A 17,860-nucleotide genomic window follows, 5' to 3' on the forward strand; every position below is an offset into this window, starting at 1 on the left:
CTTTATAGGATCAAAAATTTTTTTAAAATTTTATTGAAGTATGGTTGATGTACAATATTATATAAATGACAGGTGTGGTGATTCACAGTTTTTAAAGGTTAGGCTCCACTTAGAGCTACCGTGGAGTATTGGCTGTATTTCCAGTGTTGTGCAGTGTATTGTATTGTTGTAGCTTGTTTTACACCCGATGGTTTGTGCCTCTCACTCTCCTGCTTCTGTAATCGCCTCTGCCCTCTCCCCACTGGTAACTGCTGGTTTATTCTGTCTGTGAGTCTGTTTCTGTTTTTGCCACAGTTGCTGGTTCGCTGTACCTTTCAGAGTCCACGTGTAAGTGATGCGGTTGCTGTACCTTTCAGAGCCCGCGTGTAAGTGATGCGGTTGCTGTATCTTTCAGAGCCCGTGTGTAAGTGATGCGGTTGCTGTATCTTTCAGAGTCCGCGTGTAAGTGATGCGGTTGCTGTATCTTTCAGAGCCCGCGTGTAAGTGATGCGGTTGCTGTTCAGTCGCCCAGTCATATTTGACTCTTTACGACCCCATGGACTGCAGCATGCCAGGCCTGTCTGTCCCCCACCATCTCCCGAGGTTTGCCCGAGTTCATGTCCGTTGCACTGGTGATCCAGCCATCTCAGCCTTTGATGCTGTCTTCTCCGTCTGCCCTCAGTCGTTCCCAGCATCAGGGACTTTTCCAGCGAGTCAGCTGTTCGAATCAGATGACCAAAATACTGGAGTTTCAGTTTCAGCATCAGTCCTTCCAATGAGTATTCAGGGTTGATTTCCCTTAAGATTGACTGGTTTGATCGCCTTGCTGCGCAGGGGAGTCTCAGGAGTCTTTTCCAGCGCCACAGTTCGAAGGCATCAGTTCTTCAGCACTCACCCTTCTTTACGGTCCAGCTCTCACAACTGTACATGACCACGGGGATATAAGTGACATCATACAGTGTTTGTCTTTCTCTGTATGACTTACTTCACTCAATATAATACCCTCCAAGTCCATCTGTGTTGTTTCAGATGGTTAAGATTTCCTTTTAATCTTGATGCTCTTTTGTTTGTTTGTTACTTAGTTTTGCTTAGGAGCAATATTTTCTGTTAGTTTGATATGAATAGGAAAAATAGTTTTCTGTCATGTAGCGGCTGTGCAGTAAATATTTGTCAAATTGCATAGAAGAAGCAATTAAAAAAATGATAAGAGGACATTGGACACATAAAGACTGAGCAGTTGAAATCTTCGTCCAGATTTCCTACCCAGAAACAGTAGCTTTTCTGCGACAATCTACTATGCTTTTGTTTCATAGATTATAAAATACTTTCTTATAAACTCACATAAAGTATGATATATATGAAAGTGCCTTACTGGAGTATTTAATGCTCTAAAATGTAAATGTTTTAAGATTAAACCTTGATATATTTAATAGATTATTGTAACGTTTTACAAATATGATTTTTGAAGTTTCCAACATATATATGCATATATAGTTTTTTAAAAACTTCACTATGGAAAATGTCAAAGTCGCTTCAGTGCAGTGACCCTTCAATGTGCTCATCACCTAGTTTCAGCACGTATCAACTCATAACCAGTCTTGTTTCATCTCTGTCCCTACCCACTCCCTCATCCACACACCAGGTGATTTTTTTTTTTTTCCAAAAAAGTGACTTAAACAACATTTTTTTATCTAATCGTTCTGGAAGTCAAAAGTGCAAAATCCGTCTTCATGGATTAATATCAAGAATACTAGAATGGATAGCCTATTCCTTCTCCAGTGGATCTTCTGGACCTAGGAATTGAACCCAGGTCTCCCGCACTGCAGGCAGACCTAAGCCTAGCAGAATAGTTGGTATATTAATATATATGGGGCTGTATCCCTTCTGAAGTTCCTAGGGGGGAATTTGTTCTTCCCTTTTCCATCTTCTGGAGGCTGCCTGCATTGCTTGGCTTCAGGCCCCTTCCTCCATCTTCAAAGCCAGTGGCATTGCATCTCCTCTCCTCTCTGACATCTGGTTCCATCCTTCAGTTTTTTTTTTTTTTAAATTAAGATAAAACTCACATAACATAAAATTCACCAAAGTGTATAATCCAGTGGCTTTTATTATATTCACAATGTTTTGCAATCACCCTATCTAATTTCAAAGTATTTTCATCACCCCAAAAAGAAGTCCCATACTTCCAGTCACTTCCAATCCCTTCTTTTGTCCCAGCCCAAAGATTATGAATAATGCTGCTTGAACATTGACTGTACAAGTTTTTGCGTGAAAACTTGCTTTCAGTGATTTTGGCTATATACCAAGGAATAGAATCGCTCGATCATGTGGTAATTCTAAGTTTAAGTTTTTGAGAAACTGCCAAACTGTTGTGCCAGGGACTGTGCCATTTTACATTCCTGCCAGCAATGTATGAGAATTCCTGTTTCTCTATATATGTGCCAACACTTGTGATTTTCCTTTCTTTCCCGCCTTTTATGGCCATCCTAGTGGATTTGAAATGTTATCCCAGGTGATATTTTTTTAAAAAATACTTTGGCTTAAAACATACGTGGAAGTTCTGCTGTTTACTCCACTTCCTTTTTTGCTTTCTGTCCTCAGAATTTACAAGTTAATACAAATAGTTGGCATTCATCTGACATCTACCATTTGTTGGGAGCAGTGTTGAGCTCGTCACTTGTATTGTTTGATTTACGGGGTATAGTTGCCCTCGACTTGACCAGCAGTCCAGATTCATATATGGGCTTTCCTGATAGCTCAGTTGGTAAAGAATCCGCCTGCAATCCAGGAGGCCTGGGTTCACTTCCCAGGTCCAGAAGATCCTCTGGAGAAGGAATAGGCTACCCACTCCAGTATTCTTGGACTTCCCTGGTGACACAGCTGGTAAAGAATCCATCTGCACTGTGGGAGACCTGGGTTCGATCCCTGAGTTGGGGAGATCCCCTGGAGAAGAGAAAGGCTACCCAGTCCAGCCTTCTGGCCTGGAGAATTCCATGGCCTGTATAGTCCATGGGGTTGCAAAGAGCTGGACACGACTGAGTGACTTTCACTTCAGATTCCTATGCATAAACAACCCAATAGGTGATTATAAGGGTGAGGAAGAGAGTAGGTCTATTCTTTTAAGGAAGCTTTAAATGGAAAGAAACAAATTTATGAAGCCACAGACATTTGATGATAAGATTGCTTATTACAGAAGGAAATTCTGTTTGCAGAAGGATTCACTCCCAGGTTCCTTTAACTAGCAAGCTTCTTTGGTTCATTAAACCACGTTCAAGGTACTAAATCTGAAGAATGTATAACTCTTTTCAGAAGGTTGTCTGAGATGTGAAATGAGGCACACCTAACTATGTATTTGCTCGTTAGACTTTTCCCCTAATTCTTGTTCAGCATTAGCAGATGGGAGTATGCCCAGCAGGACTCATGAGATAAAAATATCACTGGATTTGGTCGTTAGAAAGTTTTGATGATCTTGAGAAGGGTGGTTTCTGCATTAGGCATGGATGGGGCAGAGAAATGCAGCCTTGAAGGCAGTCCCACAGATGGCTTCGTTTGGGGGTGAAGAAAGGTTAGGGGTGGAGAAATCAAGGGGAAGGAGTGAAAGTAAAGGTAAATGATTCTTTTCAAAAAGGTTGAATGAGACAGGAAGGAGAGTGGAGAAGATGTAAGGTTAAGAGACAGATCTTCTTTTTTTCATGGTCAGTAGCAAGAGAACCAACCATGTTTTTGTAGACTCAGAATAGAGCTAGGTCAGATGTTGGAGACAAACAGCAGAGAAGGTGTAATTAATTGATGAGGACAGGTGCACGACAGTGAACTGATGGACACAGATGGAATAGTTAGCTCTGGGCGTGGGGATGTTCTCTGTAGCAAGCTGAGGCATGGAGGCAAAGGCGGAACCCAGCAGAGTCTTGACTCTCGAGGTCAGAGACATGGTCTTTCCAAAGCACGTCAGGTTGAGGCTGTTGAATTCTCTCACCCAAGTGCTTCTTTTCCAGGGGAGCTGGTATTGCCATTTCCTAAATATTTCAAGTATCTTGTGTTATAAAACCTGGGTTGCTTCTTGGCTTCCCCCACTCTTACGTGCTTCGGATTCTCCTTTGGGGGCTGTCTGAGTTCTTGTTCATGTATCTTATTTCAACATTTGTGTATGTGTGTGCGCGCATGCTTGCGCTTAAGGGTTTATAACTTAAAAAGAAATTCTTTGTAGACATATTAACAGCGTTTAAGGAGACTGCAGACTTAAACACTCACTCAGTTTTTCGGTGTCCTCATCACAGATGTTCCTTTTCCTTTCCTGTCTTTCTCCGTCTCTATTATGGCCACCCTACTGAGATGCCATCCTAGTGAAGTGGTGTCTCACTGTGATTTTGGTTTGTAGTTCCCTAGTGACTAATACGGAGAAGGCAATGGCAAGCCACTCCAGTACTATTGCCTAGAAAATCCCATGGATGGAGGAGCCTGGTAGGCTGAGTCCATGGAGTCACTCAGTCGGACACGACTGAGAGACCTCACTTTCACTTTTCACTTTCACGCATTGGAGAAGGAAATGGCAACCCACTCCAGTGTTCTTGCCTGGAGAATCCTAGGGACGGGGGAACCTGGTGGGCTTCCGTCTATGGGGTCGCACAGAGTTGGACACGACTGAAGCGACTTAGCAGCAGCAGCAGCAGTGACTAATAATGTCGAGCATCATTTCATGTGCATTTTGGCCATTTGTATGTCTTCTTTGGACGGATATCTACTGGGTCACTTAACCTTTTTAAAATGTCAATGTTCTTTTAATATTTCATAATCAAAACACTTCCAAATTGTGCATTAGTGGGTACTCTCTTTGCCTGTGGTGGCAGTGATGAGGAAAGCCTTTTAATGAAGCTGCTATGGAAATAGGTTAAAGCTCAAAGATCCCTTGGTGGCCAGGTAGTATTAAATGCCCACAATATTGGCTCAAAGTAAATACAATGGAGAAATTTGAGTAAGGAGTAAAGGAAGTTATATTATTAAGAACTTTTAAATATAAACCTAAATGAAAAAAAAGGACTTTGGAAAAGAGGGTATTTTATAGACACAGGGATTTCCCTAACATGCTTATTTTTTCACTTACCAAATTCTTTTATTCCTTGAACTGGAAGTAGAATCTTAAGATGTTTAAATAATATGGCTTGTGTCTGCCTCCTTTTCTGTCTTTCTTATCTTGCCCTAATTTTCCCACTTTGTCACCTGTGCATCAAACAGCATAAAGATAACAACTGGATTTACTGGATTTACTGGTAGATGTTACCTGACTATTTTTGGTGTTCAGAGACCATGCTCTACTGTTTCTTTTTTATTATTATTATTATGAAATTGACAGTGTAGTTGTAATTTTACTCCATCCGCATTTTTTCAGACTTGTTTATGCTGATGACTACATAAAGATCTAATTGATTTAAGAAAGACTACTGTTGACGGATGGGTCCCAGGACTTATTTGCTAGCCTAGTTTTTCTTTGCACCTTCCTATCAATTACTCTGAATATTTTTCTTCATGTCATTGTAGCCACTTCCTGAGAAGTTTGTGGTGAAAGGTGTTGTGGATCGATTTTCAGAAGAGTTTGTGGAGACCAGAAGAAAAGCTTTGGATAAATTCCTGAAAAGAATTACAGATCACCCTGTGCTTTCCTTCAATGAACACTTTAATGTTTTCCTTACTGCCAAGGTAAGGCAGACTCTTTCACATTCCTGCCCCAACTTAGCATTCTTTCTACTCTCCCTTAAAAGCTTTCTGACCTCTCCAAGGCACACCTGTAGTTAGTGGGTGAAATAGAATTGCTCTGGGTTTGTGTCTTTCGTGTTTTTTCTTGGTGCTCATCTGCCCTGGCATGGTTTCCGTGTTAAAATTCAGGAGAAATATCCCCCTGCAGCAGCTGAGGAAGTTGGACTATTTTCACTTGCCAAAAGCAGAGATGTTTTCCTGAACACTTACCAACAATATTACTGGACGAGGCCATTCTGATCAACAGTGGGCATGAAAGGGCAAGAATGTTCATTGAGTGTTTGGTAAGGACGTTTTTCACAGGAACTTCGTGAGTATTAGCTCAGAGTCTCATTTCACAGGTGAGGAGACTAAAGCTCAGGGCACGTGTACGAGTTCAGCTGGCATCACTGGGATGTAACCTGGGTCTTTGTGGCTCCTGAGGCCATAGTTTTCCTGGGTATCGGACCACCTGACCAAGAGAAGTTTAGCATCAGTTCAGTTCAGTTCAGTCACTCAGTCGTGTCCGACTCTTTGCGACCCCATGAACTGCAGTACGCCAGGCCTCCCTGTCCATCACCAACTCCCAGAGTCCACCCAAACCCATGTCCATTGAGTTGGTGATGCCATTCAACCATCTCATCCTCTGTCATCCCCTTCTCCTCCTGCCCTCAATCTTTCCCAGCGTCTTTTCCAATGAGTCAGCTCTTCGCATCAGGTGGCCAAAGTATTGGAGTTTCAGCTTCAGCATCAGTCCTTCCAATGAATATAGCATTACTTACTTGCAGTCAAGTTCCTAGCAGGTGGGCATTTTCCAGGCACTTGCAGGGAAAGAGTTAGGATGAACACAGGTGCTGTATTCTACATAGTCAGACTCAAGTTGGCCATCCCCTCAGTAAATTTAAGAAAATTGAAATCATTATCAGACATCATTGAAATCATATCAGGCATCTTTTCTGGCCACGATACTATGAGATTAGATATCAATTACAGGGAAAAAAAAGCTGTAAAAAACACAAACAGATGGAGATTAAACAATACATTTCTAAATAACGAAAAGGTTACTGAAGAAATAAAAAGGGAAATAAAAAAGTTCCTGGAAACAAATGACAGTGGAAACATGACAGCCCCAAACCTGTGGGATGCAGCAGACTCAAGGTGGCCATGCCCTGACTGTTCTCTGAACTTCCCTCTTGGCAGAACTGGTCCAAAACCTGAGGTGCTCAACTCCGACTATCCGCAGAAGTGAGAGCTCATGTTCAGACTCGTGCCAGCTGTCTCCACCCCCATCCGTTTCCTCCCATGCCTCCTAGTCTCATGTTCAGGCCATAGGTAATTCATCCCGCATTGGCAAGGATATTGAGGTCCAGGTGCTTTCCAGTTTTCTTTTTCAAAATCCAGAATTAAGAAATATTTACAAACAGCGTCACCTGATGTACAGATCTTAGAGGGAATGCCATTCTCCAGACAGTGAGGACCACATGCCAAAGTCCGCCAGTGCCACGGTTGGTTTGTTTGTTTTCCCAAACCTCAGGTGGCACTCTGCCTCCTGGATGACATTCTTATTCATCTTCTCTTTTCCCTGGAAGCCTTCCCTCCGTAGGTCAAATTTGTGTTCTTTTTAAAAAATGAGTATTTCCTGGTGAACTGCTCCTCGGGCACAGTTCTTCCAAAGTAAACACAAAGTAAAGTCTCTCCTCTTCTCCGGAAGTTCAGCACACCGTTTCACCCAGATTACAGGTTCTTCATCCAGGCAAGCCCTCAAGTTTCATCATTTTTATTGAATAAAGTGACAAAGCAGGAGAAAGCTTAGAGCCCTGGTCACTAGGAATTTGTGTGAAAAATAAGGAGGAAGGTTTTTTTTTTACGTGTGGTTTTTATCTGTGTGCCAAGCAATATGAACTGATGTTTTAAATGTCTTCAGTTTTGTTATTGAAGGAGAACACACGTACAGAAAAGTACACCAATCATAGCTCAGTAAATGATCAGAAAATGAACACACCTTTGGATCACTACCTGTATCAAGATAGAAAATCTCCAGCACCCTGGAAGCCCCCCGCTCCCAATCACTCCCGCCCTCCTCCTCCCTGGAATAAACACTGTCCTGATTTCTAACATCACAGAGCACCCACTGGGGTTTGTCTCGCGGCCTTTCCTGTCGCTGCGTCCTGCCTCCCACCCTCTGCTTCCCTTACGTGGCTTCGGTTGGATATAAATGAATGACTCTCAGCTCTTGAATTTTGCTCCTAAAGACAATTTAGGGTCTTTTGTACAGGAGAAAGGGACTCTTTAAAAAAGTTGTATTTAAACAGTTGTGATTAAAGGACAGTGTGCAGGGTCAGTGTTCCTTATTGGAAAAGGAGGAATCCAGCTCTGGAGAAAGAGACCTGGTGAACAGGTGCAGGGGTGTGGGCATGGTGGCCGCAATGACAAAGGGGAGGAGACGTGTGTGTGTCTGTGTGTTTGTAGTTAGTGCCTTACCTAACTCAGTTACTTTTCTTTTTCTTTTTTAATAACTAAAACATATTTATTTATTTGGCTGTGTCGCGTCTTAGTTGTACTGCAGCATACAGGAGCTTAGTTCCCCAGCCAGGGATTGAACCCACCTCTCCTGTGTCACAAGATGGACTTTTAACCACTGGACCACCAGGGAAGTCCCCAGCCCCTTATTTTTGGAGTCCTCCATTTCCTAAAGGAATGGGTTTACCGAATCCTGGCCATGTGAGCGGGCGAGCCCTTTGAGTCTGTCTCTTCGTGTGTCATCCTTAGGACCTGAACGCCCACAAGAAGCAAGGGATGGCATTGCTGACTCGAGTGGGCGAGTCGGTCAAGCATGTCGCTGGCGGCTACAAGCTGAGAAGTCGGCCTCTCGAATTCGCAGCCATCGGCGAGTACTTAGACACGTTTGCGCTCAAACTGGGAACCATAGATCGAATAGCCCAGCGGATCATCAAGGAAGAAATAGGTGAGCTCTTTGTCAAGGTCTGAATCAGGCCCGTGGACCACGTTTGCAGAAATGGCACTCATGTGTGCCAGGCAGAATCAAACTGCTGAAATGCTGGAGTGGCAGAACCAGGCCTCAGTACGCTTATAAAACCAGCACACACACATGTGTATACAAGGAGCAGGGGAGGTAGTTAAGACCAGAGGGTAATTTTGTACTCCACCGCTGGCCCTGCGTTTCATCCTGTATTTGATTTCCCCACAGCAAACGGCCGCTCTGCGCGGCTAGTCTTTTCTAGTTTTCTCTCTCTCTCAACGTCCCTTCTTCCACTGCCAGAGGATGAGATGGTTGGATGCCATCCTCTCTCTCATCTGTAGGGATGATCATTTAAGAATTAACCTTCAGTATCTTTTCTGGTAGAAGGGCAGTTCAGAAGGACAGCCTGTCTTTGCCAAAGTTCTCATCTTAAGGAGGTTTCAGACTTGAAATTAACTCACCTGCCTCGCCTTGGCTTCATTTCAAGCCCTCTCTTCCTGACCTGAGGAGTTACGAGGCCTTTCTTTAACCTTCCTGGTTGCTGCCACTGCTTCATCCCCACCCCTCACTTTCTATCCCAGAATGTGGGGGCCTTTTGTCTTCTTACACTCGTGTAGGCCAAACACACCTAAACAGTATTCGTGATCTTGCTGGCATGTGATGTGACACGTAGGAAGGGATTCCCCGGTAGCTGCAGTCCATTGGTTACTAAAAAATGGCAGCAACGTTTTATCGTAATGGCAAGAATCCTGGTGACAATTGATGGCCAGATTTTCTTTGTGAGGAGAAATAAAGCAACATTTTCCCCTGTTCTCTGTGTTTTAATTCTCCTTTACCTGCTGCTGGTCTTATGTGGGCCTGCAGGTTTTAGAGATGGCTTTAGGTAGCATCCACACCTAAAGATCATATTCTGATGGGCCCAAGGTGTTGGGGTGACCCCTGAGTGAGAAAGCGAGTCTGCCTCTGTAAGACCACGTTTTCTTATATCAAGTATTTCCTAAAATGCCATTATTTTTCCATTGTGACTGATTTTCTTTTTTTTCCTTTTGCAAACATCCCCATAAACCTATATGAAACTCTGCTTCCATGACCTGTTAAAATATTGCTTCCCTGTAGCTGTAGGTGAGTAGGTTTTTTGGAAGATATTTAGTGGATGTCGCTCCCAGCACTTTCCCCCCAAAGGCCTAGTGGCTACCGTTATCCAGAGGCATGACATTTCCATTATGGAGTGGAGTTGACTGATGTTATGATGTTAGCTGTAATGTCAGCTTACAGAGATTGTAAAACATATTCTGTTACCATCAGTGCTGTGCTTAAAGCGAAGCATGCTTGGAGAGCTCTTTGCTGCAATAGTTATAGAGTCAGTAATACCAGTGACTGCTGCCCAGCCAGATCTCAGCTGGTTTCTCTTCCCCCTTTCAGTTCAGTTCAGTTCAGTTGCTCAGTCGTGTCCAACTCTGCGACCCCATGGACTGCAGCACGCCAGGCCTCCCTGTCCATCACTAACTCCTAGAGTTTACCCAAACTCATGTCTATTAAGTTGGTGATGCTATCCAACCATCTCATCCTCTGTCATCCCCTTCTCCTCCTGCCCTCAATCTTTCCCAGCATCAGGTGGCCAAAGTATTAGAGTTTCAGCTTCAACATCAGTCCTTCTAATGAACACCCAGGACTGATCTCCTTTAAGATGGACTGGTTGCATCTCCTTGCAGTCCAAGAGACTCTCAAGAGTCTTCTTCAACACTACAGTTCAAAAGCATCAATTCTTCGGCACTCAGCTTTCTTTATAGTCCAACTCATATCCATACATGATTCCTGGAAAAACCATAGCCCTTAGCTAGACGAACCTTTGTTGACAAAGTAATGTCTCTGCTTTTTAATATGCTGTCTAGGAGAAGGCAATGGCAAGCCACTCCAGTACTCTTGCCTAGAAAACCATGGGTTGAGGAGCCTGGTAGGCTGCAGTCCGTGGGGTTGCTAAGAGTCGGACATGACTGAGTGACTTCACTTTCACACATTGGAGAAGGAAATGGCAACCCACTCCAGTGTTCTTGCCTGGAGAATCCCAGGGACAGGGGAGCCTGGTGGGCTTCCGTCTATGGGGTCACACAGAGTCGGACACGACTGAAGTGACTTAGCAGCAGCAGCAGGTTGGTCATAACTTTCCTTCCAAGGAGCAAATTTCTTTTAATTTCATAGCTGCAATCACCATCTGCAGTGACCTTGGAGCCCCCCAAAATAAAGTCAGCCACTGTTTCTGTTGTTGCCCCATCTATTTGCCATGAAGTGATGGGACTGGATGCCATGATCTTAGTTTTCTGAATGTGGAGCTTTAAGCCAACTTTTTCATTCTCCTCTTTCACTTTCATCAAGAGGCTCTTTAGTTCTTCTTCGCTTTCTGCCATAAGGGTGGTGTCATCTGCATATCTGAGGTTATTGATATTTCTCCCAGCAATCTTGATTCCAGCTTGTGCTTCCTCCAGCCCAGCATTTCTCATGATGTACTCTGCATATAAGTTAAATGAGCAGGGTGACAATATACAGCCTTGACAGACTCCTTTTCCTATTTGGAATCAGTCTGTTGTTCCATGTCCAGTTCTAACTGTTGCTTCCTGACCTGCATACAGGTTTCTCAAGAGGCAGGTCAGGTGGTCCAGTATTCCCATCTCTTTCAGAGTTTTCCACAGTTTATTGCCTAGCCAGATCTCAACTAGTTTCTCTTCCCCATTAGAGTACCTTGTAGAGCTGAGAGAATACGGGCCCGTGTACTCCACGTGGAGCGCGTTGGAGGGGCAGCTAGCCGAGCCGCTGGAGGGTGTGTCAGCCTGCATCGGCAGCTGCTCTACAGCCTTGGAGGAACTGACAGATGACATGACAGAAGACTTTCTACCTGTGCTCAGGGAATATATTTTATACTCTGACTCCATGAAGGTAAGCTGGCTCGCTCCTTGTGCACCTGGGTACTTTCTTTGTTGTCATTAACCGAAAACTAATTGGTTATTGCCTATTTGCTTGTGGTACTGGGCTTCCCTGGTGGCTCAGCTGGTAAAGAATCTGCCTGCAATGTGGTCGACCTGGGTTCAGTCCCTGGGTTGGAAAGATCCCCTGGAGAATGGAACAGCTACCTACTCCAGTATTTTGGCCTGGAGAATTCCATGGACTGTATAGTCCACGGAGTCGCAAAGAGTCGGACACGACTGAGCAACCTTCACTTCACTTCACTTAGGTTTCCTTCTTCCTAGATGGGCAGGATCAGACATGTGGACTGACCTCTTTCTTGAACATGTGAAAAGAACACATGGTGAATCCAAGTATGTGAATTAAATGAAAAAAAAATAAGAAAGTTTGGAAGAGATTTTTACTAGAATCTTAGAGGGGGAGCTAGCTAGAGTTCTCTGAGAGTTTGAGATGTAACATTTGATTAAGAACAGTATGTTGTGGGAAAAGAACTATTGAATAATAATTAGAGCTCTTTGAAGTTAAAGTGTGTTTGCTAAAATAAAATTGAAGAGCACAGTTGGAAAATGAGGCTGAGGAAATCTTGGAAAGTATTGTAGAACAAATTTAAAATGTAGTTGGAAAGTAGAACAAAAATGCAAAAATACTGAAAATGTGAAAGAAAGATAAAAGATGTAGAGGATTAATCTCAAAGGTTCAGCATCTGACTGATAAGAGTTCCTGATTGAAAGAATAGAGAAAACTGAGAAAAGGACATTATGAAAGAAGCAATACAAGAAAGTTTCCCTAAACCAAAGAGCATAAGTCTTTAGATTAAAAGAGCAGGTTGATTACCCAGCAAAAGGACTGGACAGAAAACCAATCCAAAGCATATCATTATAAAACTTTAGGACAGAAGTGATAAGATTCAGGTACAGAATCCAATGCTTTAATGTCCGCATTAGAAACTGCCCCAGCCTGCACTTAGACTGGTTGGAGAGTGTAGCTGCGGGGGACTCCTGTGATGGTGGGCAAGGTTTATCTTGGCCTACTTGCTCATTTTTATAGATGAAGAAGCAGAGGCTCACGGGTAGATCTTTTCTCTGTTCCACGGTCCCAGTTCTAATGAGCAACCACCTTATATCTGTGTCTTTACTGCTGGATCAGTTGCTGCTTTTCAAGGCTGAGGCTCACATTGTCTGTCTTTCAGTGTAGCTGTGGCACGGTACATTCTGTTCCCTTCAGAGGTAGAGAAAGCAAGAAAAAGGGCACTAGGAGGCCATGTGGAGCTGATGAATCATGTTCAGTGGACAGTGAAGACAGCTTGTACTGGATTGGTGGTTGAAGATGTGTGTGTCCAAGAATACTGTGGAGTGAACAGTGCTTGAGAGAGAAGGGTGCCAAAGTTACCCTCAGGCCCAAGACTCAAACACGCTATAGACATCTGCAGGTGAGCCCTTCTATGGGCTCACATTCTATACACAGCGTGTATATAAAATACGATTATGATAGTGATGGGCTGGGAGAAAGAACACGTTAGAGTCTTTAGCAAAGTTCTGGCAGTGCTTTTTGAGCACTGGTGTCATTATGACCAGGCCAGGAGTTGGAGAAGCTTTATTTAAGAAAGTTGGGGAAGGGCCCTATACTTCATTCATATCTCACACTGCCTTATTCATGGAAGGTAGTCAGCGAACATTTAATTGAAGCTGACAGTGTGGTGCGTTTAGAACGTTTACAGATATATAACTATTGTATGATATGTATCTTGTTTTTAGTAACTTGTCGTAGGTTTATCTACAAGTCAAAGAGCATGCTTATCTCAGAGGCACTGGTGATGACTAGTGAGGTGAGAGTCAGAGGAGAGAGTGGTAAGGCCAAAGCGAGTGGGGCCAGTTGAGCAAGGGAGTGGGTGGGAGGTGGGAGGCCAAACAAGTAAAGGGTGAGATACGACGAGATATATGGTAGTATCTTAAAGGTCACAGTTGGTAAGTCTGGATTTTGTTCTTAGGAATAAAAGAGAAGCCATTTGGTTTCATGCAGGGAAATGACAGGATTCGGTTTGTCCTTAAAGAAGACAGCTCGTGCTGCAATAAAGAAGAGTGGATTGTGGAGAGAAAGGGTCGGGGACAGGGAGAGAGAGAGAGAAAGGTCCAGAGACCATTAGGAAACTGTTGCAGGGAGCCAAGTAGCAGACAGCTGAGTGGTAGAGCTTGGAGAAGTGAGCAAACTTGGGGTTTATTTTGTGTGCAGGACCAGCGAGACCTGCTGCTTTGTTAATGTGAGTGAGAAGTGAGGGGATTGAGGATGACTCCTGGGGGTCCTGGATGCTTCAGCAACTGTGTTGATAGTGGTCCTGTTCAGTGAGGTGGGGAAGTTTGGGGGAGAACAATTGTGAATCGAGTTGTTTTGGACATACTGAGTTTAAAAAAACGTGCCTATTAGACATTAAAGTAGAGCTGTCATGGCAGCTGGTTATGAGTTCAGAAGGAATCGAAATTTGGGAGTCATTTGTTTATCAGTTCAGTTCAGTCGCTCAGTCATGTCTGACTCTTTGCGACCCCATGAATCGCAGCACGCCAGGCCTCCCTGTCCATCACCAACTCCCGGAGTACACTCAAACTCATGTCCATCGAGTCGGTGACGCCATCCAGCCATCTCATTCTCTGTCGTCCCCTTCTCCTCCCGCCCCCAATCCCTCCCAGCCTCAGAGTCTTTTCCAGTGAGTCAACTCGTCACATGAGGTGGCCAAAGTATTGGAGTTTCAGCTTTAGCATCAGTCCCTTCAATGAACATCCAGGATTGATCTCCTTTAGAATGGACTGGTTGGATCTCCTTGCAGTATAAGGGACTCTCAAGAGTCTTCTCCAACACCACAGTTCAAAAGCATTGATTCTTCGGTGATCAGCTTTCTTCACAGTCCAACTCTCACATCCATACATGACCACGGGAAAAACCATAGCCTTGACTAGAGAGACCTTGGTTGGCAAAGTAATGTCTCTGCTTTTTAATATGCTACCTAGGTTGGTCACAACTTTCCTTCCAAGGAGTAAGCGTCTTTTAATTTCATGGCTGCAGTCACCATCTGCAGTGATTTTGGAGCCCAAAAATAAAGTCTGACACTGCTTCCACTGTTTCCCCATCTATTTCCCATGAAGTGATAGTTGTTTATAGATGGCATTTAAATCTACAAGAGCTGGGGCGATCATCTGGTGAGATGAGACCGAGGCAAATAGTCCGGGACTCTTCCTGTATCTTCCAGTGTTTAGCAGTCAAGCACCTAATTAGGGGGATGGACAAGTAGGACAAAGGAGGCAGAGAAGGAATGGTCAGTGTAATAGAAAGAGTAGAGGAGGACCTTAGTGAAGCCACGAGAAACAGCTGTTAGAAAGAACACGATAAGCAGTGACCATCAGACTTAATAACATGGAAGTCACTGCTGATCATGATTCGAGGTGTAAGATGTAGCTACGAAGTTTGGGTTGGAAGACAGCTTGTTCTAAAAATTCTGATTATTTCCTTGCCATATGATTTCTTGACTTTAATTTTTCTTTAAAAATTTTTTTGGAGTATAGTTGATTTTACAATGCTGTGTTTGTTTCAGTGTACAACACAGTGATTCAGTTATACATATATTCATTCTGTTTCAGGCCTTTCCCCATATAAGTTATTGCAGAATACTGAGGAGAGTTCCCTGTGCTATACAGTAGGCCCTTCTTGGCTTTCTAGTTTATACATAGTGCATGCATGTTAATCCCAAGCTCTTGATCTGTCCCTCCCCCACCATGTTTCCCTTTTGTTAACCATGTTTGTTTCTGATATATATGTCTGTTTCTGTTTTGTAAGTTCATGTGTGTCATTTTTTAAAACTTAGATTCTACATGTGAGTGGTATCATATGATATTTATCTTTCTCTGTCTGACTTAAACTTCACTTACTATGATAAAGTCCAGGTCCAGTCTGATGATTTCTTTGGCCTACGTGCCTTTTCCCCCCAGAGACCACGAGGTGGCGATCATGAGTCAAGGGACTGCTAAGTCACTTCAGTTGTGTCCGACTGTGTGACCCCATAGACGGAAGCCCACCAGGCTCCCCCATCCCTGGGATTCTCCAGGCAAGAACACTGGAGTGGGTTGCCATTTCCTTCTCCAAGGACAAGGGACTAGTCTATACTTTTAGGTTGCCCACTTAGGGTGCCTTTCAAAATCTAAAAAAGGGATTTTCTAGAAGGCTGATTTGAGGGGGGAAACATCCTCCTTCATAAACAAAAGTGACTATAGGCTTGAGGGCCTGATTTCTTGAAAATGTGAAGAATTAGGGATGTAGCAATGTACATAATGATCTCAAATATTTTTAAAATTAGAAAAATATAAAAATCAAAACTCTGAGATTCCCAGTTACAGCTGACTGGATACATATTGAAACTTCCTCTTTTCATAAAATCAGAATGACTCTAGAATGATTTTTTTTTTTAAGGCTTAAGTCCCTAATGGGGGTGGCGGGGAAGAGCAGCAGGAAGGGAAACAGCAGCAGAACAGTTAGGAACCAAAAGCGAATTGAGAGGTGATAGAGACTCAGGTGACTCAAAGCTGCTTAAGCTGTCTGTGGGGGAAACTGAGAAGCCACCTAGTTTACACTGAGGACTCCTTCAGCACGCTGAAGAATTGACAGCACCAGGTGCCTCTGGGACTGAAGGAGAGAGGGAGCTGAAGAAAAGGATTGATCAGGAGTCTGTTTAAGAAGCAGTTAGAGCTTCCGATTCTGTCCTCCTTCCAAATACTGGGGGCACTGTTCCTTCACCACTCGGGCAGAACTGGAGGTGTATTCTCTGCTGCTGCTCACGCTTGGTCGCCCAGTCATGTCCGACTCTTTGTGACCCCGTGGACTGTAGCCTGCTAGGCTCCTCTGTCCATGGGCTTCTCCAGGCAAGAATCCTGGAGTGTGTAGCCATTTTCCTCCTCCAGGGGATCTTCCCAATCCAGGGATCAAACCACGTTTCCTATATCTTCTGCATTGCAGGTGGATTGTTTACCCATTGAGCCATTGGGGAAGTCCCCATAGAGGGTCTCTGCTCCAAGAGACACCAGGCACAGTTGAGGGTGGGGACTGAAATCCTAAAATCAAGAGCAAAAGGGTTACTAAATGTTGAAACGCTTGGTTGTCTTCCTCTGCTTGGCTCTCAGCCTTATACCTTTTCCTGAAACAGTTGGAGGGCCTTTTAGAAAAATGTAAACAGGCTGGGAGAAGAGACTAGAATATACTGATATTTAGTGGGAGGGGGGAATCCTCAATGAAAGGATCCAGCAGAGTCCCTGTAGAGAACTGTCAGGAAGCCCTCAATATCAGAGAACTTTGAACTGGTTTTTAGTGTTTCCCTCTTGGGCGAGTGTGCAGAAAGGGCTCACCAAATATTTAAGGGAAGGTTCTAATGTGAATACAAGTAAATACAAAGAAGGGAAAACATAAAACATCATTGAGGGAGAAGAACTTTTCCAGGAAAAAAATTCGTTGATATCTTCAGAAAGAGAAGAGATATCACAGCTATAGAACAAGCATTTTTAAAATTCCAGAGAATAAGCAAAGAGCTCACTGAGTGACAATCAGGATGGAAATAAAACACACACAACACAAACAGGAGACTTAGAAGAACAGGTTACGGAAATGACTATAAAATGAAACAAAAAGACAGATGGAGGATTGGAGAGAAAAAATATATAAAAATGAGAGGACCAGACCAGATATCTAATATTTCAGATATCCAATATCTGAAAAACAGGAAGAGAAAACCGAGAAATGGGGGAGCATCAGAGTCATTCAAGAGAAAAGACTGGAAGTGAAGGTAAAACATGTTACCGGCCATGCCTGAAACATGAGATGGTTGATGCTTTTCCCCCTCCTCTACATTTTTCTTTATTTTTCAAATTATCTGTAACAAATATTGTTTAAAATGAAGGTACAATGTGTGGTTTTAGTATTAGCAACATTGTCTTAGAAAATTGAACTCACAGGTTGTCTGTCCTCAAAGAACGGATGTGTATAAAAGAGCATATTGGAAAGGGCAACCTAAATTTGGTCATTTAATCACACATTGGAGAAGGAAATGGCAACCCACTCCAGTGTTCTTGCCTGGAGAATCCCAGGGACGGGGGAGCCTGGTGGGCTTCTGTCTATGGGGTCACACAGAGTCGGACACGACTGAAGTGACTTAGCAGCAATCACACATTATGTCACCAGGATCAA

At 43.5% G+C, this 17,860-nt stretch overlaps 1 protein-coding gene across 2 annotated transcripts in view; it reads left to right on the forward strand.

Moving 5' to 3' along the window:
* Positions 1-17,860, forward strand: part of SNX30 (sorting nexin family member 30) — a 110,026-nt gene that overhangs the window by 65,996 nt on the left and 26,170 nt on the right. For both annotated transcript variants that reach the window (XM_055427600.2, XM_055427602.2), the window contains exons 4-6: positions 5,512-5,670; positions 8,476-8,671; positions 11,418-11,617. In XM_055427600.2, the coding sequence (XP_055283575.1) occupies positions 5,512-5,670; positions 8,476-8,671; positions 11,418-11,617 (555 nt within the window). The remainder of the gene's footprint in view (positions 1-5,511; positions 5,671-8,475; positions 8,672-11,417; positions 11,618-17,860) is intronic.

The sequence above is a fragment of the Moschus berezovskii genome, chromosome 7 (genome assembly GCF_049115385.1).
Source record: "Moschus berezovskii isolate FMDL1 chromosome 7, NW_MosBer_1.0, whole genome shotgun sequence".
NCBI classification, from domain to species: domain Eukaryota; kingdom Metazoa; phylum Chordata; class Mammalia; order Artiodactyla; family Moschidae; genus Moschus; species Moschus berezovskii.